This window comes from Akebia trifoliata, chromosome 13 (genome assembly GCF_017979445.1).
Source record: "Akebia trifoliata isolate Shusen 1 chromosome 13, ASM1797944v1, whole genome shotgun sequence".
NCBI classification, from domain to species: Eukaryota; Viridiplantae; Streptophyta; class Magnoliopsida; order Ranunculales; family Lardizabalaceae; genus Akebia; species Akebia trifoliata.
In genome coordinates this window covers 24,830,621-24,848,482 of record NC_141387.1, presented here as the reverse complement: position 1 = coordinate 24,848,482, position 17,862 = coordinate 24,830,621, and the positions used below count along the sequence as shown (strand labels likewise).

General features: G+C 37.5%; 1 protein-coding gene across 1 annotated transcript in view; it reads right to left on the bottom strand.

Moving 5' to 3' along the window:
* The window catches only part of LOC147388111 (anaphase-promoting complex subunit), a 37,411-nt gene extending 22,582 nt beyond the window's left edge, over positions 1–14,829 (bottom strand). The window contains exons 1-3 of the mRNA XM_086420353.1: positions 14,516–14,829; positions 11,260–11,419; positions 11,047–11,168 (exon numbers count right to left, since the gene is read on the bottom strand). Coding sequence (XP_086276479.1) covers positions 11,047–11,168; positions 11,260–11,419; positions 14,516–14,686 — 453 coding nt within the window. The 5' untranslated portion in view covers positions 14,687–14,829. The remainder of the gene's footprint in view (positions 1–11,046; positions 11,169–11,259; positions 11,420–14,515) is intronic.
* Between the last annotated feature and the right edge of the window lie 3,033 nt (positions 14,830–17,862).

Here is a 17,862-nt window from a genome sequence, read left to right as displayed (position 1 = left end):
GATTAGCCTCCATCTCCTCTTTAGCCTCCTAAGAAAATTGGCCAGAAGAGGCTAGCTCAGTCTGGAACTGAGTTATTTTCTCTTCCTGCTCTCTGGCCAGGATAGCTGCTTGGTTCTCAACCTCACGAAACTTCAGGAAGGCCAGGGTTCCATAGACATGGGCCTGCGAAACAAAGTAAAGCACTTGAGTAAGTAAAAAACTACAGATCAGATAGTAGGACAGGAAGAACCGAGAATTACCTTGGTGAAGGCTATGAGCAAACCGACTGAAACCCAAGTTAGCGTTAGCCCGATCAGCAACGTCCCAGTCCTTGGGTAAAATGAACTGGGAGAGCACAGAAATCGCGGCAACGGGGTCCTTTACCCTGCAGATCTTATTGTAAACGTAGGAAGGAGGCCTCCCAAGAGCAAAAAGATAGAATTTTAGCACAATAAGAAAAGAAATAAACATTAAGTCCCCTATTTATAGGAATAGGCGAAGGAGCACGTACACCTGAGAGGACAGCTTGAAGCCAGCTTAAACGTCGTAGATTGGGAGTAATACAGAAGGTAGTGGGACACGTGGACGGACACAGATGAAAAGTAAACCATCTCAGCCGTTATAAAAGATTTGAAGCGACGCTGCATTGAAGGCATCGATTTGGAAAGAGCAGACGCAATTATGAAGATCAAGGCAGCCAATAGGTAAGTAGAAACTTGTCTCGAGGAGACGAAGAGGCCCAACGCCTCCTCTAAAGGGGGTAATTGTAGAGGGAAATAATTGCACATAAATCTAAGTCGTACACGTGTCCAAACCAATTAAGTGGTACTGCAGACACCCAAATTTGGGCGGGCCCTCGACGCAAAATGCCCCAAAAATCGAAAAAAACTGGAATGGGCTCCGAGGCCCAAACCTACAAAAATCCAATGAATTTTGTAATTCATTTTTCAATAAATGGCCCAAGGCTTCTTACGTGGCCCACGGACCAAAAACTAGCCTACTCAACTCAACCCCCAAACCCATTTTTATTCTAACCAAACCCAAACCCACTCAACTCAATTTCCAAACCCATTCTTATCCTACCCATTACCCGAGCCCATTCAACTCAACCCAAATCTATTCCTATTCAACCCAACACAATACCCAAGCCCAATTCTCTACCCAAATCCAACATCACAACCAATCACCCAATATGACACATGTCATTACCCACTTCCACCTCCCTCATCTAATCAACCAACCAACTCCATTACTTCCCTCCAAAAATTAATTCAACCCATAACCCTACCCTAACCTATCCTATCCATTCTCTCAAATCAAACACTTATAACCTATCACCCTCCCCTAATCTACCCCCATCATTCCCTACAAAACCCATCTCTACAACCTACACCTACACCCATCCTCTCAAATCAAACACTCATCCTTTCCCATCAACTCATCTCCACCCTTCATTTCCACCCACTTTGACATATGTCATCAGCTCCCTCACCTCGCCCAAAATATCATCAACCACCCTCTTAAATCCTCCATTCTCTTAAACCAAACACCACTTAATCACAACCACCAATTAATTACCCCCTTTAAACAATCTCATCTTCTCAACCACTCTCATCAATTCTCCTCCATCTAACACTCAACCCAAATGGGTTGAAAGATCCAACCCATTTAACCCCCTTCCCTAAATACCCTCCTATCTCCTCTAAATTACACCCACTTCTCTCTCAAACTCATAACCATTCTATCATTTTTCTTCACTTCACCCCATTATACCCTTAAAATAACCCTCCAACTTCTATAAAAACCCCTCCATTCTCCCCTTACAACTAATGAAAATTTGACAAAAAACCTCTAAAAAAACCACAACTCACCTCAACTCTCTACTCTTACTCTACCTCATAACCACCATCAATTCCCAACTCATCTTACCACTCTCAACTCTCAACCTTCTCTCAAACAAATCAAGGAAGAAAAGAAAAGAAGACTCAAAGGAGAACATCAAGAAAAGACCAAAGAAGATCAACTCAAGGTCAAGGTGGGTTTGACAAAAAGAACACCCCCCTCAACTCCCCTCCTCTACTCACCCCTTTCTCTACACTTTTGCACACACCACAATGATTTGAGTTCTTCAAGGGCCCTTTTCAATAGGGGTGCCCTCAATGGATTAAATCAACATCAAAGCCCCTCATGCTTGAAGGCACACATCGAGTTTTCTTTCGATTTTATTTTTTTATTTTTTATTTTTTTTTTAAACCGAATCCGAGGTTACCACATTACATGGATAGAGTAGGGTGCCTAACACCTTCCCTACTCCATAAATGGACCCCCTTACCTTGAATCAATGTTGGACCATGCACGTCCTACGAGAGTCATCAAAAAATGTCAAAATGACATGTTTTTTCAAAAATACAAATTCGGGTGACCATTCACACCCATTTCCAAAAATGAATGGTGACGACTCCAAAACACCCCAAAGTGGAGGGATGTTTTAAAATATTGAAAATCCCATGTCCACAGGTACCAAGCGCAAATCAGTATACGGGCACTGCCCTTCAAACAGGGCAGGTCAGAGCAGAGACCTCCCAAATCTAGCTAGCAGGGCAACATAACATTAAGCAAACAAAGGTCAGCCAAGCCGGGTAAACCGAGTCGTAGAATAACCGTAAGTCTGATACGAGCACATCAATCCCAAGCGTAATACGATCAATCCAAAAGATCCACGTTAATTACTTTTTAACTTTATGCTATATTTTCTCTCAAGCTATTGTTTGTTTATCACTTGAATCTATTGATTCTAATTGATTTAGAGTGTTCCATTGAACACAATCTATCGAATCTATTGATTCACACGCTTCAGCTACGTCAAGAGGTATCAGGACTCTTATTACGATACACATAAGATGATTGGTGAAGGTGATTTTATCACAGAATCTTATCTAGAAACTCAATTGAAAGCCAAATTGGAGAAGTTTGAAGAAAGAATTACCAACAAAATTATGGCTATGTTGGAGTCCTGTGTTCAAAGCATGGTTCTCAACACCATTGAGAAAGAAAAAATGCAAGAAAACTTTTGGAGATGAAGACCCAAAGGATTCCCACCATCCCTCCCACAATTTCCCTCATAATTCAACCCCTAGAAACTCTTCTAGAGAGGCCAAATTCCCTCAAAACCAGAATTTTACCCATAATTTTGGTTTTAACCAAACCGCACCACTCCCCACACCTCATACCACCCTCCCTCAACCTTCTAACCATACCACATCACTCCTATACCCTCAAAATAAAATCCCTTGCCTTCCAACAGCCACATTTTTGCTCCCACAAAATGTTTCTCCCAACCCTAATCCTCCAAATACCTTTCAAAACCCTTCAAATAACTTCAATAACCCTTCAATGACCATAACAACCCCATATATGGATTACATAGATGAATTGGATCCTTATACTACCCCTCCCCCAACTAAACATCCCTATTTTGACCATGATAAACTTCTCCCTAACCTTCCCCATACTCACCCACCTCCTTATTGCGAAGCCAATGCAAGATGAGGCCATTATCCCTCACCCACAAATCAGCCATTTCATGATTTTGAGGAGGTTGAACGCGTGTTCATGCATAACGCACCCACACATCCTCGCAACAATGGGCAACAAGAGCAGTCTCTTTACTATAGGCTTAAGGCGGATATTCCTACCTTCAATGGGCTTTTGCACAATGAGGACTTTCTTGATTGGATCTCCAATGTTGAACAATTCTTCGAGTACATGGAAATTTCGAAAGATAAGAAAGTCAAACTTGTGGCTTTTAAACTAATCGGAGCAGCCTCCTCTTGGTGGGACCATCTCCAACGAGATCGACTACATCAAGGCTTTCGATAAGCGCAATCATGGCCAGCCATGAAACAATTGCTTAAGTAACGATACTCACCACCGGATTACATCGAAACCTTATTCATCAACCTACAAAATCGCAAGCAAAGGTCTCAAAGTGTACAAGAATATGTTGATGACTTCTCTCGACTTCTCTCGACTTCTCTCAATGAATGAACTTCAAGAGAATGAAGACCAAACTATTGGACGTTTTATCAAAGGTGTTAAATAAATATGTTATTATTAGGTTTCTTAGTCTGTGTGTCCTTTTTAGTCATTTCCTCATCTCATACTATGTAATACTTTAAGGCCTAATTAGAGCTAATTAAAAAAATTAACTTCAATCTCTAATTTTCAACTTGGTATCAGAGCTAGGCTCTCTCGACCTCAACCTCTCCTTCGTCTGCTACAATTTTATCATCGTCCTCTTCCTTAAATCATTTCCTCATCTCTCGTCTTCAATCCCTATCACCTCGACGGGGGTTCTCCTTCACTTTACATCGAGGTTCTCCTTCACTTTACACCCTAATCGCATCATGCGATAGGGGTTTGAGATCTGTTTGGAGTTAACGAGAACAACAACTTGATGGTATAGTGCTGGTTTGCTGAAGATCAAACCTGCGATGTTTGCAAAAGGGTGTGTTTGAACCTGTGATGCTATTGTTGGGTTGTTTTGGAGCTCCCAACTATAGCAGATTGTTGTTTTGATCATTGCGACCATAGCAGAAGGGTTTGTTTGAACCTGCGATCACTGCAGAGGTGCAGTTTGAGGCTGGCTAACACAGCAAACCCTGTTTTTGGGAGCTGTGATCACAGCAAACCCTGTTTTGGAAGCTACTTGGAAGCAGACCTTGTTTTGGAGGCTTCGAGCACTGTTTTTTGGAAGCTGCGATCACTGCAGATCCTTTGGTTGGAGGGCACGATCATTCTAGACCCTGTGTTTTTTTTTTTTAGAGGCTGCGAGTACAATAACTTTGTGTTTGAGGATAACAGCAGCTGCAGATTTTTTTTTCTTTTTTTTTTTAATTTTTGATCTCCCTTCAAACCAATGCACATAGATTTTTTTTTATGGCCTCCGAAATGTCTTCTTCCTCAATCACTGGTGATAATGCTAGTTCAAGAGGCCTTTCCTCTCATTTGACCGACTTTCCAAGTATCCAAATTACTATAGTAAAGTTAGATGATCCTAATTATCTACTTTGGGCTCGATCAGTTGAAATATTTATTGGTGGAAAAGGAAAGATCGGTTATCTCACAGGGCAAAATAATAACCGGCACCGACTGACACTACTTATCCCCAATGGTTTGCTAATGACTCTATGGTTCGTTATTGGCTAGTTACATCTATGCAACCACACATTGCAGCTGGTTTCATGTTCTCCAAGACTGCAAAACAGATATGGGATTCTACAAAGAATATCTACTCGCAACGTCAAAACAATGTCCGGATTTTTAACTTGGAGCGTGAGATTTCCCGCCTTTCACAAGGTGACTCTTCAGTTACCTCCTATATATCACAGCTACGTGCTCGATGGGAAGAATTGACCTTCTACTCATCCTATGCTTGGAAGGAATGTGTTGATGAGGCATTATATGCGTCGATTCTAGATAAGAATCGAGTCTTTTAGTTTCTAACCGGACTCCGGGATGAATTTGAGTATGTGAGAGTTCATTTATTGAGTATGGATACCTTTCTGTATATTCTTATGTCTTAGCCGATGACAATCGTCGTGCAACTGTCCTACCTCATTCTTCAAGAAACCACTCAGCTATGCTTGCTTGCCTACCTTCTCCACAGCCTCCTAGTGGGTCTCTGCCTACCCGTCCGTGACATAAGTACGATCATTGTAGAAAGTTGGGTCATGTGAAGGCTCATTGTTATGCACTTCATGGTCATCCTCACCAATAACGTCAACAGTCTCAACGTTCTTCAGTTCATGCAGTATCCCAGTCGATTACTGATCTAACACTTCCTATAGCTACTACCACCTCCTCGGATTCGGTATCTCTATCCCAAGCCGAGCTTGATAAGTTTAGAAAATTATTCAATCAGATGAAGACTTCATCTCAATTGGTCTCTACATTCGCTCACTCAGGTACCGTTGTATTAGCACACAGTGTTTCTATCATTTCCTCATCATGGATCATTGATTCCAGTGCCTCAGATAACATAACTGGTACGTCCTCCTTGTTTAAAACCTACAATGTTTGTTCCAGTCATCGCAAGGTCCGTCTTGCTGATGGTTCTTTGTCCTCTATAGCTGGTCAAGGTCATTTACCAGTTACATCTTCTTTATCCTTGACTAACACACTGCATGTTCCTCAACTTACTACTAACCTTATCTCCGTTAGTAGTCTTACCAAAAATTTGAATTGTAGTGTAATATTTTATCCCTCTCATTGTGTCTTTCAGGATTTGGGGTCGAAGAGGACGATTGGCACTGGACGTGAAATGAATGGCTTAGATCTGGGATGTTTCTTTTTTTTAAACATACTCCGTACTACAATGGGTCCGTTGGCATTCAATCTGAGTGGTTTCCCCTAGATTCCTCTGATGATCCCTTACCTTCTTTATTTCTTCTTCCCATGCTCGTTCCTCCTTCTCCATCCCTTGATAGTTTATCACCTCCTCCACTGCAGGTTTACTCTTGGCGTCTACGCGATAGTACCATCACTCCTATGCCAGACTAGCTCACCTCCTCGCCTCTAGCTCCGCCTCTGTCTGTACCCTGTGATGATCATTCTATTGCTACTCGTAAGGGTAAGCGCACTTGTACTTATCCAATTTCTAATTATATATCTGATTCTGCCCTCTCACCCTCCTATCGGAGTTTTCTTGCCTCTGTTTTCACTGTTTCTCTTCCTACTACTGTTGCAGATGCTATTACCCATCCTAAATGGCGAGCAGCTATGATTGATGAATTGAATGCTTTAGAAAAGACTCAAACTTGGAAAATTGTACCTCTTCCGCTTGGAAGGAAAGCTGTGGGTTGTCGCTGGATCTTCACACTTAAGTATAATCCGAATGGTTCTATTGCTCGTTATAAGGCCCGTTAGGTAGCCAAGGGTTATGCTCAGACTTATAGGATTCATTATCAGAAGATGTTTGCTCCGGTTACCAAAATGACCACCATTCGCGTTTTCCTTTCTATTGCCACTATCAAAGGGTGGCCTCTCTTTCAATTGGATGTCAAGAATGTTTTTCTCAATGGTGATCTTTAGGAAAAAGTCTATATGATTCAACCTCTTGGATTTCTTACATCTGCTTCTCCTGCACATGTTTATCGCCTTCGTCGTTCTCTTTATGGCCTGAAGCAATCTCCTCATGCATGGTCTAAGCGTTTTACTAAGGCCATGCAACAGTTTGGGTTCCACCAAAGTTCTGCTGATCACACCCTCTTCTTGTGTCATTCCCAAGGCAAAATCGTTGCTCTCATTGTTTATGTAGATGATATTATTCTTACTAGAGATGATGATGATGGCATTATCGAGATCAAAATTTACTTAAGACGTCAATTTGAGATTAAATATCTTAGGCATCTTCGCTATTTTCTGGGTATTGAGGTTGCCCGGTCTCATTCTAGTATATTTATTTCTTAGCGTAAGTATGTCTTCAATTTACTCAGTAACTCTGGTCAGCTTGGTTCTCGTCCAGCTGATACTCCTATTGAGCAGAATCATAGGTTGGCTAATTCTACGAGGGAATGTGTGTCGAATATTGGCCAGTATCAGCGTCTTATGGGAAAATTGATCTACTTGTCTATGACTCGCCCCAACATTGCCTATGCTGTTAGTGTTGTAAGTCAGTTTATGCACTCACCCCGAACATCTCATCTTATTGTTGTATGTCGCATTCTTAGATATCTTAAGAGATGTCCTGGTTGTGGTATTTTGTTCAGTAATCATGGTCATCTTCACGTTGAGGCATGGACAGATGCAGATTATGCTGGTTCAGTGACTGATAGACGGTCCACTTCTGGGTACTGTACTAAAGTTGATGGCAACTTGGTAACTTGACGTAGTAAGAAGCAGGATGTTGTGTCTCAATCAAGTGCTGAGTCAGAATATAGAGCTATGGCACTTGGAGTATGTGAATTGTTGTGGCTCAATATCTTACTAGCGAATTTGTGTCTTCCTGTGCCAGTCCCGTCCTTACTTTATTGTGATAATAAATAAGCAATTAACATAGCAGCAAACCCGGTTCAGCATGACAGAACAAAACATATCGAAGTTGATCATCATTTTATTAGAGAAAAGATTATTTTTGGACAGATTTGTACTCCATTTGTACTTACGTCTCAACAACTCGTTGATATTCTTACTAAAGGAGTTAGTAAAACGGCTTTTGAAGATGTCTTGTCCAAGTTGGGAGTTGTTGATATCTACACACCAACTTGAGGGAGAGTGTTAAATAAATCTGTTATTATTAGATTTCTTAGTTTGTGTGTCCTTTTTAGTTATTTCCTCATCTCATACTATGTAATACTTTAAAGCCTAATTAGGGCTAATTAAAAAAATTAACTTTAATCTCTAATTTTCAACTAAAGGGTTGAATAGGATAATTCAAGAGATATTAGCCACACATCAATACACAAGTTTGCACATAGCCATAAACAATGCCCTAAAGGTAGAATCATTTATGCTTGATTCTCATACTTCTTCTCGTCCTTCTTATACCAACAATCGAAGGTCTAACTATCCACAATCTACCCCTCATCTCATCAACATTATCCATCCCACAATCAGCCCTCTTATGACAAATACCATATTTCCACTTCTCAAATTCCACCTTACATCCTAAACACCACCAACCTAATCCCTATGCGCACCCAAAACAAAATAAGTGTTTTTAAGTGTAGGAAAATGGGTCATACCTCCGAAGTGTGATGGAGGACGCACACATTAGTAGCCGAGGCTGATTAAGAAAATGACCAAAATGACTCCTATGTTGATAATGATGTGGCTGTCATCTTTGAGGCTTATAAGGAGGACGAAGGTGAACATTTAAGTTGTGTTATTCGCAACTTATTGTCGGTACAACATGTTGATCCTTCAACTCGACATAGTCTTTTTCGAACTACATGCAAAGTGCAAGGCCAGTTGTATTAATTAATTATAGATAGTAGAAGTTCGAAAAATATAATTTCAAGCTACATGGTCGATGCACTCAAGCTACCTACTACGCAACACCTTACACCTTATTCTATAGTTTGGATGGACAATGAGTGCAAGAAGAATATAACAAATCAATGCTCTTTCTTTTAGCATTGGGCAATATAAGTATGAAGTTATGTGTGACATCATCCTAATTCTTTCATGCATAATGGTGTCAAAGTGATCCTACACCCTTCCTATGCCAAGCCTAAGATTGTCCAGCCAGCCAAGGAGAAGGTCATTTCTACCAACATCAATAAGGACTTAAAGGAAACAAGCCAAGTCATCTCTGTGATAGTGCAACCTTCCAACCGAGACCCTCCTACTCAAGTTTCTCATAAAGTGCAACCCCTCCTTGATGTGTTCTTCCTTTGGAATTATAGATTCATTGTCTCCCATGAAGAATATACAACACCATATTGATTTGGTACCCAATGCAAGTCTCCCAAATCTATCCCATTTTGGGATGAGTTTGAAAGAACATGACATAGTGAAGGAACAATTGAAAAAGAACCTTGAAATTTCTACTAAAAAATACAAAATCAGTATCGATAGAAGATTCAAAAGATATGAAAAAAGAGACTTGGTCATGGTTTATCTTAGTAAATATCTTTTTCTTGCCAGAATTTACAAGAAGACCAACTTGAAGAAAATTGAATTCCTTCATATCTTGAAGAAGATAAGTAATAATATTTATATGATGGATTTACCTAATGATATACTATGGTCAATTAAATTCTCTAAACAAAGTTTAAAGAACGGATATCACTATAAGTGGATTAGAGCGAGAGATAAATGAAAAGTAAGAAGAAGAAAAAAAGCCTTCAAGAACAACTTGAAAAGGAGTTTTTTTCAAAGAAAAAGGGCCTGATGTAGGACATGTACAACTCTAAGCAGTTTTCTAATTCTATTAGATTTTATTTCTATTTCTATTTCTATTTATATTTATATTCCTATTCCTATTCCCACTTCTACTTCTAATTCTACTTCTAATTCTAATTCTAATTCTAATAAGATTTTTATTTCATAGTTATGTTACGAGTATTTGTTTTAAATTCGTTTTTATTATGTAGACCATAATTAGAAGTGCTTAGAAGTCTCCAATTTGAATTCTAATATGATTAAAACGTTAATATTATGTTATAGATAGTTTCGGAATATTAATTTTTAATATTTTAGTAGGATTCTAAATTGTTATGATGGAGTTATCTATATAAAGAGCTCCAAATCTGATAATCAATTCAATTATCTTTTCTCTTTTAATTACCTTCTAGCTTTATGGTATATTTTCTTTCAAGTTATTGCTTGTTTATCAATTGATTCAAATTGATTTAGAGTGTTCCATTGAACACAACCTATCGAATCTATTGATTCACACACTTCTCCTACGTCAAGTGAGATTCGATAAATTGTGTTCAATGGAACACTCAAAATCAATTTGAATTAATAGATTCAATTGATAAACAAGCAATACCTTGAAAGAAAATAAAGCATAAAGCTAAAAAGACATTAAAAGAGAAAAGATAATTGAATTGATTGATTCACACGCTGCCGCTACATCATATATATATACGGACAACATTCGATAGACAAAATTGTAGACAACATTCTAGACAAAGTTTTGTCTTATATGGCTAAAAAGTTACAGAGTGGGCTGATTTTTTGTGAGGATGATCTCTATGGTGAAAAGTGGTTACAAACTAACGGTAAAAATTTGACGGTCTAGGGTTAAAAATTTGAGAATGGGCTGATTTTTCAAGGATGATTTTCTCACCATAGAGATCATCGTAACAAAAAATTAGGACATTCTGAAACTTTTAGCCCATACAGGACAAAACACTTTTTCCAGAACTTTGTCTAGAAGTTTGTCTCCGAAACCCGACCCTATCTATATATACAAATACATGAAAGGAAATCCAAAATGCAAGACAACAAAGCTTTTCAAGCAAAAAAGGCATCCTATTAGTATTATAATCAAGTTAAGGCAAGCAAAAAAATATAGTTGAGACTTGGGCCATGGAATGACAAAGAATTTATAATACCTCAAATGATAGTAGATTAAAGGCAAGTAAGCAACGGCGTAGAAAAACTCCAAGGTGGCTATTAGGATCCAAGATGATTTGGTCATCTACCATGACACTCGGTTCAGGGCCCCCAAAGGTACCTAATTGAATTCATACAAACATTCCTTTAAAAAAAACAAATAAGGAGTTAAGCGGTTAAAAGAACTTCCTTAAATGATGTTGATAACTCACCTCGTAAAGCGATGAAAATGTTAAATAAATCATCAGGTGAAGTTAGAGATGAAAGTCGATGTGTTAAATGCTCACTTAACCGTTGATTGAGTAAGCCACCAATTTCATTTAGTTGATTTACAAGCTCATCCAACTTTGGCTCCAAAATATGGTCACAAGACTAAAAAATAAAATTGGCACCAAATAAATATTGTGAACAAAACCTAAACGATAAATAAAAAATACATAATAAAGGGAAAAAAAATTGTTAAATCATCTCTAAAATAACTATTCCAAAAGAAAAGGAAAGTATGCAGAACACCTTAGTAATTTTCTTACAGTAAGTAATGTGTAAGGAAGGAGAAGTCGAAGCAAGTGCAATCCAAAATTGAAACTAAGCAGCAGAAGTGGAGTTGTGAATTTTTTTTATTTTTTTTTTTTATAAGTGGTGGAGATGTGCTTATGGACGGTTGTTGAAGCATAATATATATATATTATGAGTTCACCCATGGTTAAGGGGGTAAAATAGGAAAAATAATAAAATTGGAGGAGTATCATTGAAAAAAGAGAAGGGGGTGAAGAGAGAAGACAATAAAGTGGAGCCCACACAAAGGGTGGATGGAAGGTTTATCCCCCCATAACTATAGCATATGGTGGGCCCTACAATTGTGTTTTATTATATATATATAAAGACGAAAAAAATGACATGTTATATGGTATAGAATAATGAGCAATCAAGAAATTGGATGTTGAAATAATGATAGTGTTGGGATTGGAACTCTAAGATGGATGTGTGGCAAGACTAGGAAAGGTAAAATTAAAAATGAAAACATATAAGAGAATCTAGGAATAGCAAAAATAAATGATAAAACGTTGGAAACTTGATTGGGATAATGTGATCGTGTACAAAGCATTACTATGAGGATGATCATGCAAGTTGAAGACTAAAAGGCAAGGCCAAGCTCAAAATCCTTCATGAATGGATGTAATAAGAAAAATATAATTGCAAACACAGCATTAACAAAAGATATGGGCCTTTATGAAATTGAACATAGGAACAAGATTAAATTAACTAACCCCATATAGTTGGACAAAAACTAACAATGATGGAGATAAAAATGTTGATTTTTCTCTTTTTCTTTTTGTTTGACCATTCCAAATCACCTTTTAGAATACCATTAGTGTGCAAATGAGTTATTCCAATCCATGCACCATGTCGAATAAAATGACACACAAGTAAGTTTACATGGTCGTGAATTGAATGCAAATCCATAATAAACTAAGGTAGCAAATGGGTTAGAATAGATCCTAGGCTTTAAGACCCAAACCACTTTGGGCTAGGCTTGAGCTACAAAAATTTTACATGGTCCTGAATTGAATGCAAGTCCATGATATACTACGGTAGCAAATGGGTAAGAACAGATCCTAGGCTTCAAGACTCATAACACTTTGTAAGCTACAAAATTCCTTAGCCGGATTACTTACTAGATCAGGCCTAGCCAAAGCTTGGATAGCCCAACAAGCCATTATGCTATGCTTGAGATGTGGCCATGCCAGCCCATCCCAATGAGCTTAGTATCATACTACTAAAATTAGCATTGGAAAAATTTTGTCAATTTGCGACCCCATGAAGTAAAGAATGTTTGTAATATTTCCGCGAATTGCATGTTTTAGGACTTCTTACTAGGGAGCTCCAAGATCACAAAAGGTACATAATCCAGGCCCATACATGCAATCTAGATACTAAAACAAAAAATCACCCCATGCAGATGAGGCCCGATGACTCATAAAATGCCTTCGTGCACAAGGGACGCCTTGTGAGGTGGGGAGAGAAGGGACATGAGGCAACTTAGGAAGTAGGATCAAGGTTTAAAGCTTCGTTTTGTGGAAATCTTTCAATCAGGATAAAAATGGAACAGTATTATTCGAAACACTCCAAAACATTCCAAGACAATCTGAAATATTCAACAATAATGTTTCGTACTAGTCTCGGCCAAAATGGTTCAACGAAAATCTGAACCATGACTAGAATTGGGGACAAAGAATGCAAAGGTCAACCCAAAATCTGTCCTTAGAAGGTTAGGGCAGTTGACCAATAGAAATCCCTTCCCTCCAATATGTTTTCATGGCCAAGGTTTAAAATGCCGTTTCAAAGGGACATTTGGATCAAGGAAAAAAACTGAAACATTTGAAATTATCTAAAACAATCATAAAAATCAACATTTTAATGCAAAACAATGTTAAAAAATGTTCTAAATTATGAAATGTCTCTTCAACTATTTATTTTAATAGCACATTTTTCATGTTGATATGCGCTATTAGACAGCAATGTGTTATGAATACACTAAATTAGATTGCATTAAAGTATTTTTAATGTTTCAACTTTCAATAAGCTATTATATACGCATAGCCTAATGGATAAAGGGTATCATTTTAATCAGATTGTGAATTCTTTTTCACATTAGGATTTCATTTGTAAAAGATTCGAAATGACTGGCATATTTTTTGCAAAGATTGCATTATTTTTAGCAAAATTCTTGATATCATTTAAATCTCTTTTTCTTTCATTTTTTTGAAAAGATTCCATTACTGCAACGAATACATTGCTTTTTTTAATCTAATTTTGATTCATCTCAAAATGTTACTGTCAAAACATACTGAAACATTCTAATACAAACTAGCAACAATCGAATATTTAATTCCAAGAATGTTTCCTATCACAATGTTCAAAAATCGTCCCTATTGACTGAGACACTCCAATACAATACTTTGAACCATAGTCATGGTGAGTTTTGCCAAGCCTACGACAGGGGTGCAAAGTTGAAAATAGCCTCTAACATGTAGATGTAAGTGTGGATACAACTCATTTCTGATAAAAGGTTCAATGTGTTAGGAGACTGTTTGTCTTTTTCACACCATGGAATTTTCAAGGGACGACCAACAACCCCTAATTGTTTCCCTCAAACACAAGAACATATCCAATATGAACATATTCAACTTTTTTTTTTTTTACCAAGGTTTCTTTTCTTCTTTTTTTGATCGGTAATATGGGGTTGTAGGGACCCCGAAATTTAAAATGTTTTCAATTTGTTTCTTCATTTCATGTAGCCCTACAATGGTTTGTTCGAATATCATGCAACTAACAAACTATAGTTGATATCATGCAATGTGAAGTACAAATGACCAAACTAAGCAAATCGTAGAAACAAATATTGAAGAAAAATTAGAGTTGAAAGGGAAATATATATAAAACTGAGGGGGCGATCAAATACGATACTTTGGTCAAGGAGAGTAGAAATAAGCCCAAGCGATTGTGCTGAGATACAGAAGAGAATGGAATCGGATCTGAGACTTGAGCTGGTGGCGCGTAGATCTGTAACAAGATGCAAACAGAAACTTTGTGCGGAGTAATGGCGAAAGCCCCAACCGATTTCGAATTCCCCGCCATAAATCTTCTGCAACCACAACGGTAACTAACCCCTTCCCGCCAAAATCTATATCAGTTGCTGAAACAAGGGCAGCAGCGCGGTTAGGGTTTTTGAATTGGACCTAAATGACGAGCAGATCGGCCTATTTCAAAAAGTATCAGCTGGACTGACAGGGACAGGGATGGCATAAAAATAGAGATTTTTCGTATAACGCCCCTTAGAAATTGGAGATATTACATTCACCCCCATAAAAAAGGCAACAGGGGATCTACCCCTGGACCAGTAGTGACAGTGAAAATCCTTAAAGATAAAGTGTGAAATATCTGAAATACCCTCATAAAGTTGAAATTATTAAAATGTCCATCTTCTAGACTAACTTCATCTCATTAATATCATCATTCTCAGCCCAAACTCAACCTTCTCACTTTATTAACACCACTGTTTTAAACCCATACTGAGAAATATAGTAGTCCGCAATAACCCGCAAAATGCAAAATTTTGTTTTGCATGTCTTTTGCAATTACATGCTTTCACTAACAATTGCAAAATGATTGCTTGATAGGTCATTATGAAAATTAAATTATTGCCACATTGTGGTGATTGCTTGATTGAGTATTGAAACACAAAATATTATAAAATATCCAAGGGCGTATTCAAAAATCAAAGGTAAAACAATGAATTCTCGTTTTTGGATTTATTGCCAATCGACAATCAGATCTCGTTTTAACTTCAAAAACTACGACACAACTCTCTCACACACTTCTTTTAATGTGAAAATACTAGTTTCTCGTGACATACAACTATCTCGCATCATTCGACTTAAATTTTTTAAGATATTTGCCCTCGTGATTTTTCGTTGTTTTAACACTCAATCAACGAACCCCAAAGTCGGATTAAAGCTCTCTTTCGACTTTTCTTCCTCTTCACTTTTCTTTATCTTTTTCTCTTCACCTTTCTTCTTCATTCTTCTGAAATCTACGAACCCTAAAGTTGATTAAAGCTCTTTCTCAACTTGTCTTCTTGATATGATTCATCTTGGAAACTCCTCTTGATGATCTCTTCTAGGAATCTTTTAATTCGAAGAAAAAACACAAGTTGTGTAGAAACAAAAGATGATGTTGATCGGATTAAAACCTTAAGGAAGCTATGTCCTTAAAATCCCAACCTTGAGACACCACGAAGGATGATCACTCCTTTGATAAGTCAAAGATTCATGCCCTCCTTCAAGAACTCGTAAAGAACTCAAAAAGATCTCATAAAGAACTCAAACTAGAACACATGAAACAAAACAAAGTTCTTAAAGAAACTTCAATTCTTATAAAATGTAAATTATCAATTCCTTCCAAAATACAACATAAGGTGACCTTTTATAGACAAATTAGATCAAGATTGGGTCTAATTAGTCCTTTGGAAATAAAAGTCCAAAATTAAAGATAATTAGAATATCAAACTCCCAATTAACCCATGCATCCAATTTGTTCTTACAAATCACTCCCTTGCACAAAAAAATAGTTGATTATCCTTGGTGAAGCTTTGACATCTCCAAAGTTGGTCTTAGAATCTTCTAGAATGGCCTCCTTGTATTGTATTTCCACAATCAAGCCGTGTAATGTCTCTTCCATCATCTTTGTCCTTGCCCTAATCATCGGTCCGCCAATTCCTTGCAATGGTTCTAGTGAAGACTTGGGAACATCAACTTGAATTATTTGGTCAGCAACGAGATCTCCATTATTCTTCCCCTCTTCAAAAAGATTCGTCATCGAATCACCTACATCAAACATGGATAAATTAGCAACATTAAAAGTTGCACTAACATTACCATAATCACTCGGCAAATCTAGTTTGTAGGCATTGTCATTGATCCGTTCTAAAACTTGAAATGGTTCATCTTCTCGAGGCTACAATTTTGATTTCTTTTGGGTAGGGAACCGCTCCTTACGCAAGTGCACCCAAACCCAATCTCCAGGGTGGAAAACAACTTTCAATCGGCCCTTATTGGCTTGCTTAGCATATTGCTCATTCTTCCTGTCAATATTGACTCGAACTTTGGCATGTAAATCTTTCACAAAATCTGCCTTTTTCTTACCATCAAGATTAATATGTTCATTAGTAGGCAAAGGTAAAATATCCACAGGCGTTAAAAGATTAAAACCGTAAACAATCTCAAATGGAGAAAATGAAGTAATAGAATGAATAGTCCTATTATATGCAAATTCAATATGTGGTAAACATCTCTTTCATTGTTTTAAATCTTTTTGAATGATAACACGCAACAAAGTAGTGAGTGTCCTATTGACTACTTCAATTTAACCATCCGTTTGAGGATGTGTAATAGTAGAAAATAAAAGTTTAGTTCCTAATTTACTCCATAAAGTGTGCCAAAAATAACTTAGGAACTTAACATCTCTGTCACTAACAATTGACTTAGGTAGCCCATGCAATCGAACTACTTCTTTAAAGAACAAATCAGCAATATGTGTTGCGTCGTTGGTTTTAGTACATGCAATAAAATTGGCAATCTTACTGAACCTATCAACAACAACAAATATACTATCTTTACCATTTTGAGTTCTTGGCAATCCTAAAACAAAATCCATAGAAATATCAATCCAAGGCTAATTAGGTACAGGCAAAGGGGTATACAAGCCATGCGATCTAATTTTAGACTTTGCTTGCCTACATGTAATGCACTTTTCACAAACAGATTGCACGTCATGCTTCATATGAGGCCAATAAAAATGCTCACGTAATATATCTAAAGTTTTTAGGACACCAAAGTGACCCATTAAACCTCCCTCATGACTTTTCCTTACAAGTAACTCACGAACAGAATAAATAGGCACGCACAATTTATCTTTCTTGAAGAGAAATCATTTATGCCTATAAAAATCACCAAACGCACACTTAGCACATGCATTCCATACTTGGCTGAAATCAGAATCATTGGCATACAAATCTTTAAGCAATTCAAAATCAAGTAGTTTAGTTTGCAATGAAGTAAGTAATACATACCTTCTAGACAATGCATCGGCCACAACATTTTCCTTCCCACATTTATATTTAATTACATAAGGAAATGTTTCTATAAACTCTAACTATTTAGCATGTCTTTTATTAAGCTTACATTGGGTCTTCAAGAACTTTAGGCTCTCATGATCAGAATGAATGATAAATTCTTTCGGCCATAAATAATGTT